Consider the following 18,538-nt stretch of genomic DNA (forward strand, 5'->3'; position numbering starts at 1 on the left):
TTTATTATAAATGTATACTCTCAATGTGGATAAATATTTAGTTTAGTTAGCACGGTTGTTTCTTAATGTGGATTAAATTTTAGTTTAGTTAGTACGGTTGTTTCTCAATGTGAATTAAATTTTAGTTTAATTAACACGTTCGTTATGATACTAACAAATTAGAAGGATGTTAGTTTAAATAGGTTTACTTATTTATTTTCTTTCGAATAAATGTATATTATCTAATTTATGGGTTAAAAATAAGAATTAATATAAGTTTTTACTGAAGTAATATTATATCATCTTATCAAATCAATTAAAATAACTAGATTGTTATTAATTAGATGTTACGTGACTAATCTTCTCTCTAAAAGCATTACTCTCATCGTAGAGGATGTTCATCTAAACACCCTAGTTTTGCCTTAAGGTTTCAAGTCGTAGCTTTTATCTCTAATTGCTTTTGGTTCCTTTGTGGTTCATTGCTTGTTCAAAATCAAGAAATTGCTTGGTTGTTAGATGTGTTGAGGCAAGTTGTGAAGTAATATTCCGAGTGGTACTTGTTAGTGCCCATTGCAATCCTTCACACAGAGGTAGTGAAAGAAAACTTGCTATATTTGAATTACCAATTTAATGAAGCAAAATCTTTAGGCTATTAAATAAGTTAATATCTTGGAGATATAGAAGTTGATCTATGGAAACTAATCTATTGCTTATAGAGATTGGATTGGTTTGAATCGAGACACCCCTTGAATTGTGGAGATTTATGTGGATCGAGTTGTTTTGCTAGAATACTATATCTTCATCAAAGTGTGTTTAATTGGACTTTATAGTATCTTTGGTATTTTGTAGCTGTTCAATTTAAAGAGTTGTTTTGTCTTCAATCACTAGTATGTTAGTAGGCTAAAACCTAGTATATATATTTCGACGCTTGTATAAGTTATGTAACAAGAGCATATGAGAGAGTTTGTTATTGTTCATTAAGGAACCTATTATGTAAGTGCAATTGAATTGTAAACCTTAGGTGTTTATAACCTAAATTCTTAGGGAGAGGATTTAGAGGTGAGTGATCAGTGTTTAGGTATAAAGGTGAGATCTTTATACTGTGGGAGTGATAGAGTGTGATTTACTTGTTGTACTGGTGGTTAAAGATAGGGAATTACTCATTAAGCTAGGTTCCACAAACATACAAAAATTTAACTACATAAACAAACTCCTGTGTTATTTGTTATTTGTTTACATAGTTTTCACAATACCAAGTCATAGTGGTCACTACAGTCAAGCACTGCTATTCTAAGTTAACAGTTCAAGCAATTAACGACTTAAGGTCCCAACAAGTGGACTTTGTTGATGTGAAGAAAGTGTTTGTGATTCTATTTTTCTTACTTTGTTACATCTGGTGAGGAGGGTACGCCCCGCAAGTGTATTCTTCAGATTGAATTAGAGCGTTGTTGTGGTTGCTCAAAAGAGGTAATTATTGGAGTATTTATTGGGCGAATTGGACATTCTTATAGTTGAAATGCGAAGGATGGTTGCAAGGTGTGATTGGCTGAACTTATTTGCAACCTTAGGAAAACACCATAGAGGGGGCTCTCTGAGCATTTTGAAAAAAAGAGTGAGTAGAAGTTGCTTATGTTTGTTGGTTATTTTTTAAAGTTTCAAGTTTCTTATCTTCTAGGAAGGATGAATAAAGTGCTCATGTTGAGCCTTTTTGCCTTGAAACTATGCACGTTTTGAATTTTCTAATTTTTTTTATATTTTATTGAAAGATTTTATTCTCAAGTGCAAGCTTTGTTTTTTGAAGTATATATTCCATTATTACGTCATTACCTTCAATTGTCTTGAGAATTGTTGCATACTATGGGGGAGTTCTTTAGCTTTGTTTCATTATTGGTTGTTTATTAATTATTTAGCCACATATCATTTTTATATTTTAGCCCCTATTAATCGATCTCAAACTCAAGGACGAATACACGAATCTATCCCCTAACACTCTAGATTATGCTCACGACCCTCATGGAATTAGAGCTAATGATATGTTCTTGATTCTCAAGGAATTAGAGAACTCTTCCACCCTCAGAGAACACGGGAGTCAAATAAAATGTACTCATCACTTAAACTTCCTCTGACACAAATGAATCCTATAGCATTCCAATTATATTCAAAACTATATTTGACATCGTTTAATAGCGTAATCTCATTATCATTTATTTTCGAAACACAATTCAATATAGTTTTCATCAAGAATCATCACATAGTAATATATACATATTGCAACAACCCATTTTCCAGTGGCGTCGGAAATAGTAGTTTCTAGATCACAAATTTGAGGAGTGAGATCGTAAATATTATTAAAATAATATTTACGAGTCAAATATAGTATTTTATTAAAGTTTGATTTGATAATTTTTGTTAATTGAATGAATAGTTAAGTACAAGTGGTTTGTCCCTAAAGTAAGTGGTTTAAAAAAAATGAGGCATCGAGACCTCGTTTCTATAGATCAAGCTCGTAAATATTTTTATTAAATATTTATAGATTTATTAAATTGGTATGTGAAGATTTGGTTAAGGAATTTTAGTGTTTAGCTAATTAATTAAAGAAAAAGAACTAAATCGTAAAAGATGTAAAACTTAATCACTATTGAAATTTATTAGTTAAATGGTCCAATCAATAAATGTGTAAGGGTTTATGATATAATTTGTCCACAATTAAGTTTACTGGACGGTTGGTGGAGATTTTTGGTTGAAATTTAATTAAAAAATTATAAATTAAATTAAATAAAGTAATTAAAAAGCTTAAAAATGAAAACCATCATCTTCCACTTAGCATTCTACCATCAAAATAGGAGAAATAAAAGCTTGAGAAGCCATTGTTGATAGCTTAAGGTTCGGCCAACATTTGCATATAAGTGTATTTTTATTTAGTTTCTTGTAAATTTTTTGTTTTTGAGATATTGTAGCTTAATCTAGCTAACCCAAGGACTATTTCATAAAAATGTTAAAGATTTTAGGATTTTCCATTAATGAATTTTAGTTATTTTTATGTTAGTTAAAAGATATAAAATCTTGGTTGTTGTTTAGAACTAATTCGTAAAAGAATTTTTGTTAGTTTTAAACCTAAAGGCTAATATGAAATTTTGTAAAAGTTTAGCATTCTAAATTATAAATTTTTGAATGATTAAAGGCTGTATCAGGGTTTTATTAAATTCGATTGAGAGTATTAGGGGTTAAAAATGAAAAATTAAATAGTTTTGCTGTTAAGGACTAAATTGAATAAAGTGTAAAAGTTTAGAAAAAATTTATAAAATAAAATTGAAAGGTCACATGCATCGAAATAAGATTGATAATGTATTTGAATTTGATAAGCGAATCTAATCATTATATAGATCAAGAATGAAACCGTATGGAGGAAAACCGGGGAAAAGGGAAAATCGTGGATTAGCCCCTACGAGTCAACCGATAGCGTATCTTAGGTAAGTTCATAGTATAGATGAACAAGTTTATATATTTGTAATTTATATTGTTTTGAATTTGTTTGAATTGAAATGTTGTTGAATATTTGACATTGGAATGTTAATTATAATTTTTTACCAATAAGTATAAGGTAAGTGTGTATTTATTTGGGAAATGGTTGTGAATATGAGTTATTTGATCTCAGAATGGACATAATGGATTTACATTATGTGTACAGATAATATGGAAGTGCCTCTGATTGATTAATATGATGAAGTCAATTAAAATGCTTGTCTGAATGTAGTAAATAATTAGGATACGATTGGCATGCCAATAGGGTTAGAACGCACGCTTGTACGGGATTGCACTTTAGTGCCTCTGTTAGCATTTCAATGCTCTCTGCTGTGTTTTACTGAAATATTGTATCAAGAATGATCAAGCACGTATGTTACATTATAACATTGTTATAATGAAAATTAGAGATATTTATATATTAAAATGTATGAAATGTTGTGGTTTGAACCATTGTGGGATATGAATTATACGATGAAATGTTTCAATACTAATGTTATGTGATCTTGTAAACGGTTTTCAAGGTTAAATAATTTAAGCTCTTTTTTGTATTCAAATATTAATTGAGGTAAGTTTATTTGAATTTTAGCTATTTTAGCTATGGACTTACTAAGCTTCTTAAGCTTACTCGTTTTATTCTTATTTTTTGTAGTTAACGTTTTGCAAAACTGGTTGGATGGGTCAATTGCAGAGCTCACACTATCTAACCTTTGTTCGATAGTTTTTGATTTGGTTAATTTGGTTTGTGGCATGTATATAGGGTTTTGAAGTTGTCAAATTTTAAAGGTATAGTTGAAAATTTTAAATTAAGTGAATGTTGTTACATGATATTAAGTGTATGTTTCATGTTGATCTTGTGATGAATGTGAAGTAAATAGTTGAATTATCATGTTGATCTTATTTGGTATGATGGTTTGTGCCATTTGATTTGTAGGCATGACTGGGTAAGTGGTGAAATAAAATGGTAGTTAGTTTTGGAGTCTTGCTTGTGAATAGATCTAGAAATGGTCATTTTGGTTTGGTAGATTATAGTTTTGGGAATGGCTATGTTGGCAATTGAAAGGCGGTATAAAGGATTGGTTTTGGTATATGGCAATTGAAACTTTGTTGATGATTGAATGAGACTATCATGTTGTTTATGTCTTTAGTGTGTAAGGTTGTTGCATATGTTTTAATTTGTGGTGCCAATGAGGGCATATAGGTTAAGTGATTTTGGTAGGTTTTAGGTATGTTTATATGTGTTTTGAATATGTGAATATGGTTGGAAATGGTATGGCTTGATACCTAAGAAATAGTTGGTGAATTTGCTTCTTTAAGAAGTGATTTTGGTTGAACACAGCCTAAGACACGGGCTGTCACATGATCGTGTACCACACATGGCCACCCCACACGATCATGTGTTTTATTGATTTTTAGGTGCAGGAATTTTCACATGACATCAGTCTATTACACGGCCTGGCGACGTGACCGTGTGACCTTATTTCAAAGTGTACACAGTCTAAGGACATGGGCGTGTGGAATAGCTACATCGGCTGGTCCCTTTCACACGGTCGTGTGATCCTTGTTTTCAATTTCTACCTTATTTTCATGTTTTGATTCAATTTAATCCCTGATTATTTCTAAACCATTTTTTTAATGCCTTCTATGCTTGAATTAAGCCCCGTTTATGTTTGAACGACATGTTTATTAAATGAAATTATTGTTCAGTGATTTACAAAAAAAAAAAAAAGAATGAAATGAAATATTCTACTTGTGTTTCTTTATTTACTGTAACTTCCTGTAACCTTAATCTGGTGACGGAGACGGGTGAGAGGTGTTAATCATATCATTTTTAGTTTACCACTATTTTAAACAACACATACTAATTTTTTCATACCTTATAACCAATCAAAACATCATCAAATCAAGACGACACCATTTCATAATATCAAATGAATCATTATGACTCATCATAATATCATAACTAATCACACATCTAGTTAATTATCATCATACTAACCATATTTAAACCATCAAAACTTAGTGGCATATTTCATACTTTTAGTCATTATTAATAATAACTTAAGCTTAATTACTTAACAAGTTTATGTAAAGAAAAAAAATTATATTAGCACAAACTAATATCGCCACTCATCTACCACCCTTTTCCTTTCTTTTATCTTTCGAAATCTCAGCCTCATCTTTAACTACGTTCGATATTCAAGCAAAAGCAATATTAGATTCCACATTCACACATAGATATCATTGAAATCAAACATGTTATGCATAGTCTCAACTTCACTCTTTAGAACATTATTATTTAAAATTCATGTAACTCAAAATTCTCTCTTTTGAATCGATTTTTGACTTTAGAACTATAATTTATGGACCCCAAGGTATCCAAAAAATAGCTTTTAAGTTCTCATTATTCTCTCTCTAGTTCCTAAGTATTCATCAATGATAACTTAGACGAACCTTAACAATTTCTAATTCTAATAAATGGACTTAGCTTATATATCATCTTAAAATAAAACTCCAATTAGAATTGTAAGAAAAACTCTTCTTACCTTGGAAGATGGCTCTCATAGTTATAAAGGATAATAACTTGAAAGTTCTTTTCTTTCTTTTCCCTATTTTCGTTTGATGAAGATGAAAATGGCCACTAACATGTTTCATCTTTTCTTTTATTATTATGATTAAGCTTAACTAAACTTAATCTAATGGCTATCGTTTTAATTAAAAAGTGTTTAGTGGAATTTAATGACAAAGATCATCCCTCTCTCTTATCTTAATCTTAGTGATCATTTTATTGCTAACAAGTCCTTGGTGTAATAACACACTAAGGATTTTCTTAATCTCTCACCTACTTCCTTAAATTCTAGTTATGTTGCAGTTAGTCATTATGCATTAATTACTAAATCATCTAACTAATTACTAAATAATTCTATCCTCTAATTTCATATTTGTCTTGTAAACTCCTCATTTAAAATTTTTGGACCAACTTAGTTTAAGAAATTCGGCCCCGAAATTGATTTTACCAACACCAATGAAAATTCGAGTTATTACATTGTTGAAATATTTGAAGTGTTGCAATTTGCCAATGGAAGTTCCCACTTCCATCACCACTGCGACAAACAACAACTTACCTTATTTGAAAGATTAACAATTTATTGAAATAAATCTCTAGGTTGTGATAATATCGTAGAATGATTCAAGCCCATCAATGAATATTAATTCACTTGGAGAAACATATCCTGAGGATAGGATCAAACTGATGTACCAAATCCCTTGGATCAAGGATATTGGGTCAAGACAGAAACTTGAAGACTTATCTACCAATAGTCTATATTACTTTGGTTGTTAATATTATATTGTATTTAGCTATTTTAGTTGTTATTTAGAAGAGAGTTGTGATTGATCTTTTAGTATGCTAGAAAGTCTAAAAAATCTTTATATATTTGAGGGACTTGTATAGGTTTATGTACTAAATATTGAGAGCACTTATTGTTGAAAAAATCCGATTAAGAAAATGGTTTTAATAGTTACAATGAAAGTTTTAAAATTTAAAATTGGGCCACTTTGTGATATATATAGTAATAAACCTTTACGAAAAAATACTTGTGCTTTGTGCGAGACAGATTCGAATCGATACTGACTTTTAACAAACAACCTTATACATTATCCTTGTACCCCGAATTGCACCGAATGTAGGCTAAAGCAACATGAACCAGACACAGAAAAAGAAATTATGTAATTATTTTTAGTAGGAAAGTAATTTCTCTCAATAGAAACCGGCAAGCATCGTAATTCCTAAAAAAATAGAATTTATTCTTAAATACTAAATTCCCACCATTTTCTGGCAGAATAACAGTGTGTCAAACTTATGATTTTAGGTCAGTCGATGACATCTATTTATAGAGAGAGATATAAGAATCTTGGTTGAATAAGTCATTGTAAAATAATATTATTTAAATAGAAAACACTCCTCTAATCTAATTAGAAGAGAGGTAGGCGGCACCCCTTAGTAAATATTACTAGGGTTGTCGACCCTTCATGTACATGAGGGGTAGTATTTGATATTTCATGTATTGGATCCAATTATATATGCTTTCTTGACTTTTGATCTAACACTTTATAATTTAATTCAACGCAATACTTGTTTTCTATTTCCAAAATAAATTTTATTTATTTAAATAATTTAATTAACTAAATCAATTTCCTAATTAAATAATTTTCCCAACCTAATTCTAATTACATTAAAGTTATAACAAATTTACCATAAAAGAATCTATAATTAATTAATTTAATTTCATTTTGAATAATTAAATAATAATTTGAAAAACCTTAAATTAATTTCAAATCATTTCGTACTTAGTGAGAAAACACATTCATTTCTGGATGCGACCCATTTCTCTTCATCATTTCTATTCATTTGGTTCTAAATACAATCCATTTCTAATTTCACCGAACTAGCGGAAGAGCTGATTGGACATAAATAATTAGGGGTCAAATAATTTATAATTAAGTTCCAACTTTTCGCCTGTTAATTATAAATTTATTTAATCACAAAATCATTCCATTATAGTATCGTAATTGAGCTCTCCCTAATTACATCCCATTATGAAAGTTACTTAATAAGTGCTCGTCCAATGACCTTGTCATAAATGTGTTACCCTTATAGGATATTCTTAATCTCTTTGGATAAATTTGTTCTCCCAATATGATCCTATTTTATCTTATGATAACCATTACATATTCCTTCGTGAAAAACCAATTATTATAAAATAAAATCAAGTCATTTATCACAAAGAAAACGACTTGTGGTCATACTTACTTTTTATCTATCATGTAATGCAAATGGGAAGATATGATTTATCCTTGGGTTATGAATTCCATCATTGTGAATAATGTTACATACTGCAGAACTCATATACCCAACGCACCAGCTTTTAGTTCCTCATCTTTTGAACTCAGACTTTTACTTACATCAAAGGATACCAGTCAAGTATACATAGTCCATCATCCACTCAGAATTAAGGCATGTCATACTATAAACATCACAAGTGAATAAATCTATAAACGAATCTAAGATCTATTTTAACTTGGGTCTTATCTAATGTATTCTCAATATAGTCTGTCACATCTATGTTTCTATCTTTTAGGAGTCGTTCGCACCGATGCTCCAAATAAAGCATCTCCTCAATTGGACTTTATAGACGATATATTAGTTAAACGTTAGATAATTAGACGTCAATATATGTTTCCATTTTGTTTTACATGCAAAAACCATTAAGGACAATATACAAAGAATATTAATGTAATAAACGAATATTTTACTAAACCAATTTGTTCGAAAAATACAAGTATACATAGACGAAAATACTACACTAAAAGCACTAGATCTAACACTTATCAATTCCTCAAGGAACATTGTTTGTGAGAGTGCCTTTGTGAAAGTAAAGCATTTGTGATTGGTTTTACAAGCTAAGTTATTATGAGGAGAATTTAATGGTGAGAGGTCTAGTTATTTACTACAAAAGTGACAATTTTTAGTCGGGATGTGTTAGAACTAGGATGGTTGTATTTGCTTCAAAGATAGTAGATTCTTCTCACTAAGCTAGGCTCCATAGATATAGGGAAATCGAACTGCGTAGCAATTTTGTTGTCTCCTACTTTTATTATGATTGTCTCAGTTTGATCAAAAGTGCCCAATTTCGCTGTCACTTTTACTCATACTCTGTTCTTATAGTTTAACAACTAGTTCATATTAACAAGTTAGAAATAAGTAGAAATCAATACTTCTAACTAATTTAAACATAAAATATATATCATTCAATCGGAATATGTATGTATGTATGTATGTATGTATGTATGTATGTATGTATGTATGTATGTATGTATGTATGTATGTATGTATGTATGTATGTGTGTGTGTGTGTGTGTGTGTGTGTGTGTGTGTGTGTGTATGTATGTATGTATGTATGTATGTATGTATGTATGTATGTATGTATGTATGTATGTATGTATGTATGTATGTATGTATGTATGTATGTATGTATGTATGTATGTATGTATGTATGTATGTATGTATGTATGTATGTATGTATGTGTGAAAGTTGAGCGTCGATAATGACAATGATTCATAAAGAAAGAGAGAAAAAAACACACAAAATTTTATATGGAAACCCTTTCAAGAAAAAACTAGGGGCAGAGGAAAAGAAAATTCATATGTCGAAATTTGAATGATACAAGAGAAGTACAGACTGTGTCTATTATTCTAATTAAAGTCAAATAAAAGTAATGCAGTAAGGTTAAAACATCTTATTCTAATTAACATCAAATAAATGAAATAAACTTTTATACGAATTTCATTTGTGCACCCCCAGTTGCGACCTCAGTCCAATATTTTGCTTATTGGGGATCTACAATGGGCTACAGCCTTGACCCTTATAGATTCCCTATCTTGCCACTTATATTATATTTTAACAAGAATATAAGTCACACAATTTTTTAACACTATGCCAAATATTATCAGGATATAATATATAATAAAATCAACCAATAAAATAAAACACAATAAATTATAGATGAATTTATACAATGATAAAAAATAACATATCAATCGTAATTCATTTATAATGAGAAACATTTCAAAAGACATTATCATTTAATAAAATAAAACGTATCAACTTACAAATGCTTTATTATTATGCTTGAAAATTCCTAAACATATATGCTATCCTACTGATAAAGAGAAGTTGGCGTAACAATAGTGTGAAAAATTACTTTTAAAGGAAGATAAAATGGAAGGATAATTCTATTTTTTATTTGGATGCCATAAATTTATACACACTCTAATTATAGAGTTTTAATCACAGTAGGTTACAAATTCATATATAAGAGGATTTCTAAATAATGTATTTAATAATTTACAAATTGAGTTGAAAGTTCAATTCATAATTAGTTCCCAATCACAAAACCTATTTTTATTTATAATCTCTCCTATCCTTAAATTGAAGGGAAAAAACAAGACTTGTTTGTTAAAATAACAATAGTGATAATTGTGCTAAGGCTGAATCCACAACCAGATATGAAGATATTACTTAAATGTGAAAACGATCCAATAAAAAAGTTTAAAACACTAACCACAATATTGTAATATTTATCATTTTTACCACTTATAAATAGAAATTTCCGAATATTTTCTAAAAAGAATCGGATATACAAACATCTATAATCAATTAATCAAAAGTTCCAAAAATATTAAAAACCTTCCCAGGTTAGCAGGGTTAGTTTCAACTACGGAAAGTTCGAAAGACAAATTCATGCCAACTCGCTTTCAAATGAATTTTTTTTTTTTTTTTGTGTTTTTAAGATTTGAATTTTGTTATTCTAATCAAATCAAGTTGGTGAAACGGATTCGAATACGTACAGGCAAATCTTAGAATTACAATACATTTGGGATGAAACTTGGGCCATTTTCACATATTGGTGTCATCCACCTTGTAAAGCCAAGTGGTAATCTTTTATTACTTGGTATTAGTTGTAATCATCCTCCACGAACATTGAATGATTCAGCGCCATAATATTTGAAATACAAGCTCAGAAACAGTAAACTACTTAAAATGTGGGAAAGGTTATGGTCCAATGACAAATAAGTCAAAATTTCCAGCCATTTCTAACAATTTCTGTGTTATTAAGTTAAAGCACTTCTTCCTGCACCCAAGTGTCGACAAAGGCAAAAATCAGTATCCCTCTAATTCCTGAAATAATTCCATTTATTATGTTAGGAACTGACAGCAGATAAACAGGCCCAAAGGCAGGACAAAAATTTATAAAATACCTCATTTTAAAAAATAATAAATAATAATAGAAAATGATGATACAAATTGCCTATATTAGGATAAGTTTCCTGCCTGGATTGGTTCAATTAGGCAGTAGCAGCCAATGGTACAGATCGGTAGCATGCTCTCTTTGCAGCACGGACAATATCTTCAACCTACAGAATTCATAAACCAATAAACATATACAATGACAACTGTACAAATATAACATAAATGCAGCCATCATACTAGCTGGTTTGACTAATGATTGTACTAGAAAGAAGAGGGAATGGATTAAAGAAAAGGGAGGAATAGAATCACCTGCGGCACAGCCATTCTCTCAAGATTTGCTGCATATGGCATGGGAACATCAGCTCCAGCGATTCTCTCAACTGGTGCATCAAGATATGAAAAACTCTCCTCCACAACAGATGCACTGTGAAATAAGTAGGCTTCATAAATATATAAGATGCCAAAATATGTGGTGAGGAGAAACTAAACGATTCAAGAAGAAAGAACTCAAACCAGATTTCAGCACCGACACCGTGCTGGGGAAACCCTTCTTCAACTGTTATTAGTCTGTTGGTTTTCCTGACTGATGTGTTTATTGTGGATCTATCTAGCGGCCTAATAGAACGCAAATTTATAACCTGTATTTTACAAAATAGTAATTGCTCTTCTTAGCTGAAAGATCAAATCAACTTGTAAGACTTGCATTTCTATGTGTTATAATTTACCTCAGCATAAATTCCATCCTTTTCAAGCATCTCAGCTGCCTGAACAACAAACAGTCTATTAGTTGATAACTCCACAGCCAACATATTACCATAAAGTTACATTTTCAGGAAATTACAACCGAGGCAAACAGAAAGAAACAATACTGGACATCCCATTAAGAAGTGCACTAAGCTGTAATCCTAAAATTTGCACTCATATTCAACTCATTCAATCAGAGGCAACCTAATAGCCACACCATATTTCAGGCAGTTCTCGAGCCCAGAGATTAAAAGATAGTCTAACGAAACATGGGACCCTGCAACGCGCAAGATAAATAAAGAATCCACCACAGTCACTAGCAGCAACGAATAAATCTGAATAACATGTTGAATATTATAAATAAATCTGGTCCAATAATCTTTTAAGCTCAGAAGTTATTACCAAATAATGTTTTAAGCCAATCAACCAAAAGTCTATTTAACGCAGTCCAATATTATAAGAAAATTCTAGAAAGAGCTTCTTAAATGAGCTCCCCATGAGCTCAATAGAATTTTGTAAGAAATTCGGCATTATCCAGTTATAAGTAACTTTATAAGAGATTCGATTATTTGCATTAAAAGAAATTTAGTTATTTACTGAAAACATTACAGTCTCGTAACAGAACACCCCAATATTATAGCCAAGTTTCATCCAATTTGGCAATATATGAACACATTTGTCTCTTCCTTCCTAAATATGTAGCAACTGGAATTGCTTGGTTGAATATAACAGCTAGGGCTGAGTTCAGTTCGGGCAAACTTTTTGGATTTTTTAATTGCCCATGATAATTCGGTTCTGTTCGATTCTTGGTTCTTTCATACTTTTTTTTTTTTTTGGATTTTTTAACTTCATTTTGACATAATAGCTTTGCTTTAGGGCTTTCAAATATTATTCAACAAAGTTTCAAAGTCTTTTTCATATATATTTCTTAAAAATTAAAATTTTCAAGTAAAAAAAAAAACCTATAACTTTTATATTGTATTTTTTCAAATTAGTTTTTATATAGTATTTTAAAGTTATTTTTACTATATAAGATATTTATCGTTACATCATAAAAACATTTAAATAAAAATAGAATTCGGTTCAGTTCAGGTTACAGCCAGTTTTTAGCTTATGAACCAAAACCATCCAAACATCACTAGTTCAGATTGCATTTTGGTTTCTTGTTTGTTTTTTTACTCAATCCTATTAATAACCACCATCTCCTGGACCATCTTCTAACTTTTCACCACTAAGGTTTTGTTTAGCATTGCTCATAGAGGTGGAAAAGCACTTTTTGACAGCATAAGCAATGCCAAACAATCAGCTTTTAACATCAAATTAATTTTCACCACTAAGGTTTTGTTTACCATTGCTCATAGAGGTGGAAAAGCACTTTTTGACAGCATAAGCAATGCCAAACAATCAGCTTTAAAATCAAAATAATTGAAAAAAGCTAAAAAGCCAAATTTAAGTGCTTTTGATTTTTATAAAAGCTATTTTGGAGATGAAAATCTAAAATTATTCTCTCATTTCCCTTTTGAAATTTATTTTAAATATATAATATTATTGTATTTTAATATCTAAATGTTACAAAATAATTTATATTAATTGCTTAAAGAATATTTAAAATTTATATTTCATATGTCATAATATTAGTGAATTTGAATATAATCTAAATTAAATTATCTTTTACTTTCCAACATCATGCCTAAATGGACATTTTAACTTTTCACATCACTTTTTGACAACCATGCTAAACACTTAAAATTAAAAACCAATTTTTCCATAACACTCTTCAAAAGCACTTGTTCCAAACAAAGTTTCTCAAAAGTATTTTTCAACCGCAATAGCAATGTTAAACTAGCCCTAACTGGAGTATCAACTACACATTAACCCCAAGGCCAAAAGGAAAAAAGATTGGTTTGTTCTCAATGTTTCCGTGTTCTATTTCTTTGGTTAGTAACCACTAACACTAATTTTATTTTCAATGCCAACAGCAGGAACCTTTTTCCCCTTATTGCTGTGTCCATGCTGAATCTGGTATAATAAGTTCATTATTTTTATTTTTCTGGCATATCCAGCAGTACTTGACACATCTGCTATTTCAAACAAGTGTCCATGTCGGAAACATATCCTACATGAATACATGAGAATAGCAGCTGTATCCATGCTTCATATCTTTAGATTATTCTTTTATATATCGTATAGAATCTTGTGCAATTGCATACAATCTACCTCAAATAGAAATTAGGCACAGCTTATCCAAATAGACACTACATAGAAGACATACCTTAAGTGCATAGCCCACCATTTTTGAAAAAGCTGTAATAGTCACATCTTTTCCTTCTCTCTCAATCTGTCAAAGTAGATGGTCAAAAGATAACTTTAACTGCTATCAAAATGCAACATCATGGATACGAGTTACAGCAGAATCACTGACTGCAGAAGCATCAATAATAGTTATAACAATATCCGTGAGAGTAAAATTTAAGGAGAATCATATCAGCATTACCTTAGCTTTCCCAATTGGAAGGCAAAAACTGGAATCAAGAACTTCATCAGAAACAGGGAATGACTCACCATATCTGAAACAGTATGATTATATGAGAGCAATGTCAGACATTAAAACTCTAACTGAACACTGGACCAGTAGAGTGGCAGCGCTCAATACATAATTCAATCACATTTTATTAATTCACTTACAACAACTCGTTTTCAAGGAAAACAACTGGATCAGGATCTCTAATAGCAGCTTTGAGCAGTCCACGAGCATCTTCAGAATTATATGGTGACAATACTTTCAACCCAGGACAAGAAGCATACCATGCTGCATAACACTGGATATTAACCAAAAAGACAAGTAATTAAAACAAGTTCTTAATATATTTAAAGTCAGCTACACCTCTATAAAATGGGAATAATCAAATGGTAAATGCGATATGTAATACAAAATAAATCAATTTTCAACCTCTGTAGGCTCTCTCAGGAACAGAGGAGAGTTGTGTAGGTGACCAAACCAAATAACAGGTCACAGTGCCAGTAACATACGAGGAAACCATACCTGAGAGTGTTGGGCACCAACACCAGCAGCGGCACCATTAGGTCCTCTAAAAACAATGGGTACAGATATCTGGCCAGCAGACATATAGTTGGACTTTGCAGCAGAGTTAATAATGTGGTCAATTGCCTGCAATAAAAGACAAAAATGTATTAAAGAAAATTTTGCATCGGGGATTCAGGACAAGAATCTCATAAAAACACATTGAAAGAAAGTAATTAAAATTTTTTATTACCATTAAAATGACCAATAACTAATGTAGTACTAAATCCGAAAAAGTCTGGCACACAATGACTAAATCTAGACCTAGGCAAAACATCATTCCTATATCCAAGTACACATGATGTTAAAACAACATAGAGACATCCAAACCATTTGCTCTCTTAACATCTCAAGCCAGGACATCTTACACAGCAAGAAGGCAACCAAAAGAACTCCAAAGATCCCGCATTTAAAAAAAATGCATCTCAATGAAAGAGTTTTCAGGATATCTTCTGAAGCACCATTTCTCGGCTTGTCTTAACACTAATTCTTTGGTGATTAGCATATAACAAAGCGAATTACAAAATTGAAACAAAAATTTGAATCACTTATAGCCAAACAAACTTGCATTCCAACAACATGATTTGGCTTCTTCAACCAGAACTATAAAAGCAGGACCAATTACTGGTAACAGCATGACCAGCTATGAAACACATTTTAAATGCTATCTCTTTCCTTTACAGTTTCCATTTGTAATCTACAACCACAAGTACCAATACTTTATTGCTATGTGTTGTCAAATATAGAAAGAGAAGATCAAAATAACAAATACATAAATTCTATTGCCCTTCATTAATCAGCCACTATATCTGATCACAGGTGTACCTTCAAAGAAAACATGCATACTTCATTCATACAAGCTCCAAAGAATTTCAACACTACATTACAGTAGTAGTTATAACTTCACTGTCTTTAAAATAGAAAGCACATGATAATATACTACCACTACTTTCTTTTTTATGACATGCATGCCACTTCATTTAGAATTCGTTTTCAAAACTTATGAATACTCTAGCACGCAAACTAAAAAAAGCATACAGCAGCATAGATTCAAAACAGAACCATCTAACCTGCATGGAGAAGTTAAATGTCATAAACTCCACTACTGGCTTCAGACCATAGTAAGCAGCACCAACCCCAATCCCAGTAAAACCAGCCTGTGAAACAATAAATAGACAACTTAGGTGAGAAAATAATGTAATGAAAACTAAAAAGCATCAAATAACACATATAATAGGCATGTGAGATTAATCATTCAATAAAATAATAATAAAATTCACAAACTGAATAAAAGAGAAACAGTATAGGCATGGATAAACATAATAACCTCAGTAATTGGAGTATCAAGAACCCTTTCAGGTCCATACTTCTCCAAAAGTCCCTTGGTTATCTACAAAAAAAGGGAAATAAAAATCAATCTTTGCTCTTCAGATACTTGTAGCAATGGCCTGTATTATATGTAGCAAGAAATGCTAACCTTGTATGCACCTTGATATTCTCCAACCTGCATTTTATGAGTTCAAGAAATAAAAATCATAAGAATGGCATATAAATAAAAGGAACAGCCAAAATATTATCAAAAAATTGTTCTGTTAATGTTTTCTCACCTCTTCACCCATCAAAAAGACTTTTGGATCAGCCGACATCTCCTCATCAAGAGCAGAGTTTAATGCCTCTCTCACTGTAATCTGTACATAATTATCATTAAACAAACAAACAAATAAACAATAATCCTTGAAGGTTAGGCCTTTTGGATATTAATAATCACAAAAGCCATTTAACATTAACTGCAAGATGATGCAAACTACATACAAAGAAACACAAATATAAAGATAACCATATCTGTGTGCATATGGTTGTGTGCTTGAGCGGAAAAATATGAGCCGTGGGTCTTTCTTCTGAATGTTGCTTACGTAAGTAAGCTACAGAGCAGCCGCTAAAATTGTACATAGATACTCTTCTGAACGAGTGAACACTTGCAGTATGCAACTTGAAATATCTAATAGCATTAAACCCACAAAAAGTACAGAACTACACCAAGAATAAAAAAGGTGAAAAATATTACCTGTTTTGCAGCAGATGAGTAACTTCTCAAGACAGATACTGCAGGCAGAATCTTCTTAAATGATTGTCCCAACATCTAAATAAACAAAAAAGAATTTTTTTTTTTTTAAAAAAACCTATCAGATTAACTGAAACGTCAACAAAGGTATATGAAAGAGTAGGAGAGTTTCCAGAACTCACCCTTTGCCTTGCTATTGCTAACATCTTTCCTCCTCCACTTTGCTTTTCTCTGAACAAAAATACAACAAGCTATTTTTTAATTGTTCCTTGCAATGCTAATCCCAGTTTCATATAAATCAAAGATGCATTAAATAAATGCTAGTGCAATTAAAGCATTGATTAGTGTAAAATGCTTATTTCACTCACTAACTATGAGGATTATCTATTCAAACAAGTAAATCTGAGAACTAATCACTAAAATATGATTCAGAAAAATAAACGAAATTATATTTACATAAATCGAGAAATCTAAATCAGAAAATATATATTTATATAAGATACTGGAAAGTGGGAACCAAACGGTAATGGATGGAAAATAAAATCGGATAAAGAAGGTAAGAAAAACGTACCTGCTTTTGAAAAAAAAAAAAAAAAAAGAGTGTGGGATTAGGGTTTTCTGAAAGGAAATTAATCGGCAGGGAGATGACCAATACTGAAATTGGAGAGATGCAGGTGGGGGCGGTGAGCTAACGCATCTGCTGTGCTGAAACTTAAAACAGAAATAGAAATAAATAAAAATAAGGAATGTTTTCTATAAACATACTTAAAAAGAGTGACAGCAGCGACCAAAGTGATATCAAGGGTCAGGAATCAACTGGGAAAACAACCAACAGTCGGGCGGCTCAGTTGTGATAGGGGAAGATAGATATTTAATAATTTAATACTACTTCTATGACGGGGAATTTTTAAAGCTTAATTCGTTATCACATATTATACTATATGGCTTAAAAAATTAAAAATTGTTACAAAATAAATAAATATGGAGAGAATGAATAAAAAATATAAAAATAATAGAGAATGTACTTTATTGATCAAATGAATGATTATAATGCTTCATCAAACTCTCTCCTTATATGCATAAGAAATATAAAAGAAGTAAAAATCTAATTCTAATAACTATCATAATTTAAATTACATTAAAACTTTATATTAATCATAATAAACATCTACTTAATAAAATATTCATAATAATATATATTTAAACGTAAGTTTAAGTTTGAGATTGTTGACTATACTTATTTTATAATTCAATTAATTGGAAGTTATAATTGGTAGATTTTTTTATTTGATAAATTTAAATAAATTTCTTAAAATTATTTTTAATTATTTCAAA

General features: G+C 30.7%; 1 protein-coding gene across 8 annotated transcripts; it reads right to left on the reverse strand.

Moving 5' to 3' along the window:
* Nucleotides 1-10,968: 10,968 nt before the first annotated feature.
* On the reverse strand, nt 10,969-18,151 carry LOC108479742 (pyruvate dehydrogenase E1 component subunit beta-1, mitochondrial-like). Of its 8 annotated transcripts, none has more exons than XM_053023088.1 (17): nt 18,021-18,151; nt 17,775-17,908; nt 17,386-17,434; nt 17,207-17,281; nt 16,749-16,829; nt 16,619-16,645; nt 16,469-16,531; nt 16,212-16,298; nt 15,103-15,228; nt 14,745-14,878; nt 14,554-14,626; nt 14,332-14,397; nt 12,041-12,079; nt 11,829-11,953; nt 11,625-11,739; nt 11,397-11,479; nt 10,969-11,196 (listed from the first exon to the last, which is right to left on the reverse strand). In XM_053023088.1, the coding sequence occupies exons 3-16, from the start codon at nt 17,407-17,409 to the stop codon at nt 11,411-11,413; spliced, it is 1,104 nt and encodes a 367-aa protein (XP_052879048.1). In that variant the 5' UTR covers nt 17,410-17,434; nt 17,775-17,908; nt 18,021-18,151; the 3' UTR covers nt 10,969-11,196; nt 11,397-11,410. The 8 variants fall into 8 exon arrangements, with proteins under 8 accessions (XP_052879048.1, XP_052879047.1, XP_052879046.1 ...); XM_053023087.1 differs by having other exon boundaries at nt 10,969-11,243; XM_053023086.1 differs by having other exon boundaries at nt 10,969-11,243; nt 17,775-17,914.
* Between the last annotated feature and the right edge of the window lie 387 nt (nt 18,152-18,538).

Source organism: Gossypium arboreum, chromosome 12 (genome assembly GCF_025698485.1).
Source record: "Gossypium arboreum isolate Shixiya-1 chromosome 12, ASM2569848v2, whole genome shotgun sequence".
NCBI lineage: Eukaryota > Viridiplantae > Streptophyta > Magnoliopsida > Malvales > Malvaceae > Gossypium > Gossypium arboreum.

Excerpts from the sequence above, each read along its gene's own strand:
- LOC108479742 (XM_053023088.1), bottom strand. The coding sequence starts at position 17,409 with ATGTTAGCAATAGCAAGGCAAAGG. Across the intron at positions 16,830-17,206 it reads ACTCATCTGCTGCAAAACAG|ATTACAGTGAGAGAGGCATT; the intron begins GTAATATTTTTC and ends AATTATGTACAG. Across the intron at positions 16,299-16,468 it reads TTGATACTCCAATTACTGAG|GCTGGTTTTACTGGGATTGG; the intron begins GTTATTATGTTT and ends ATTGTTTCACAG.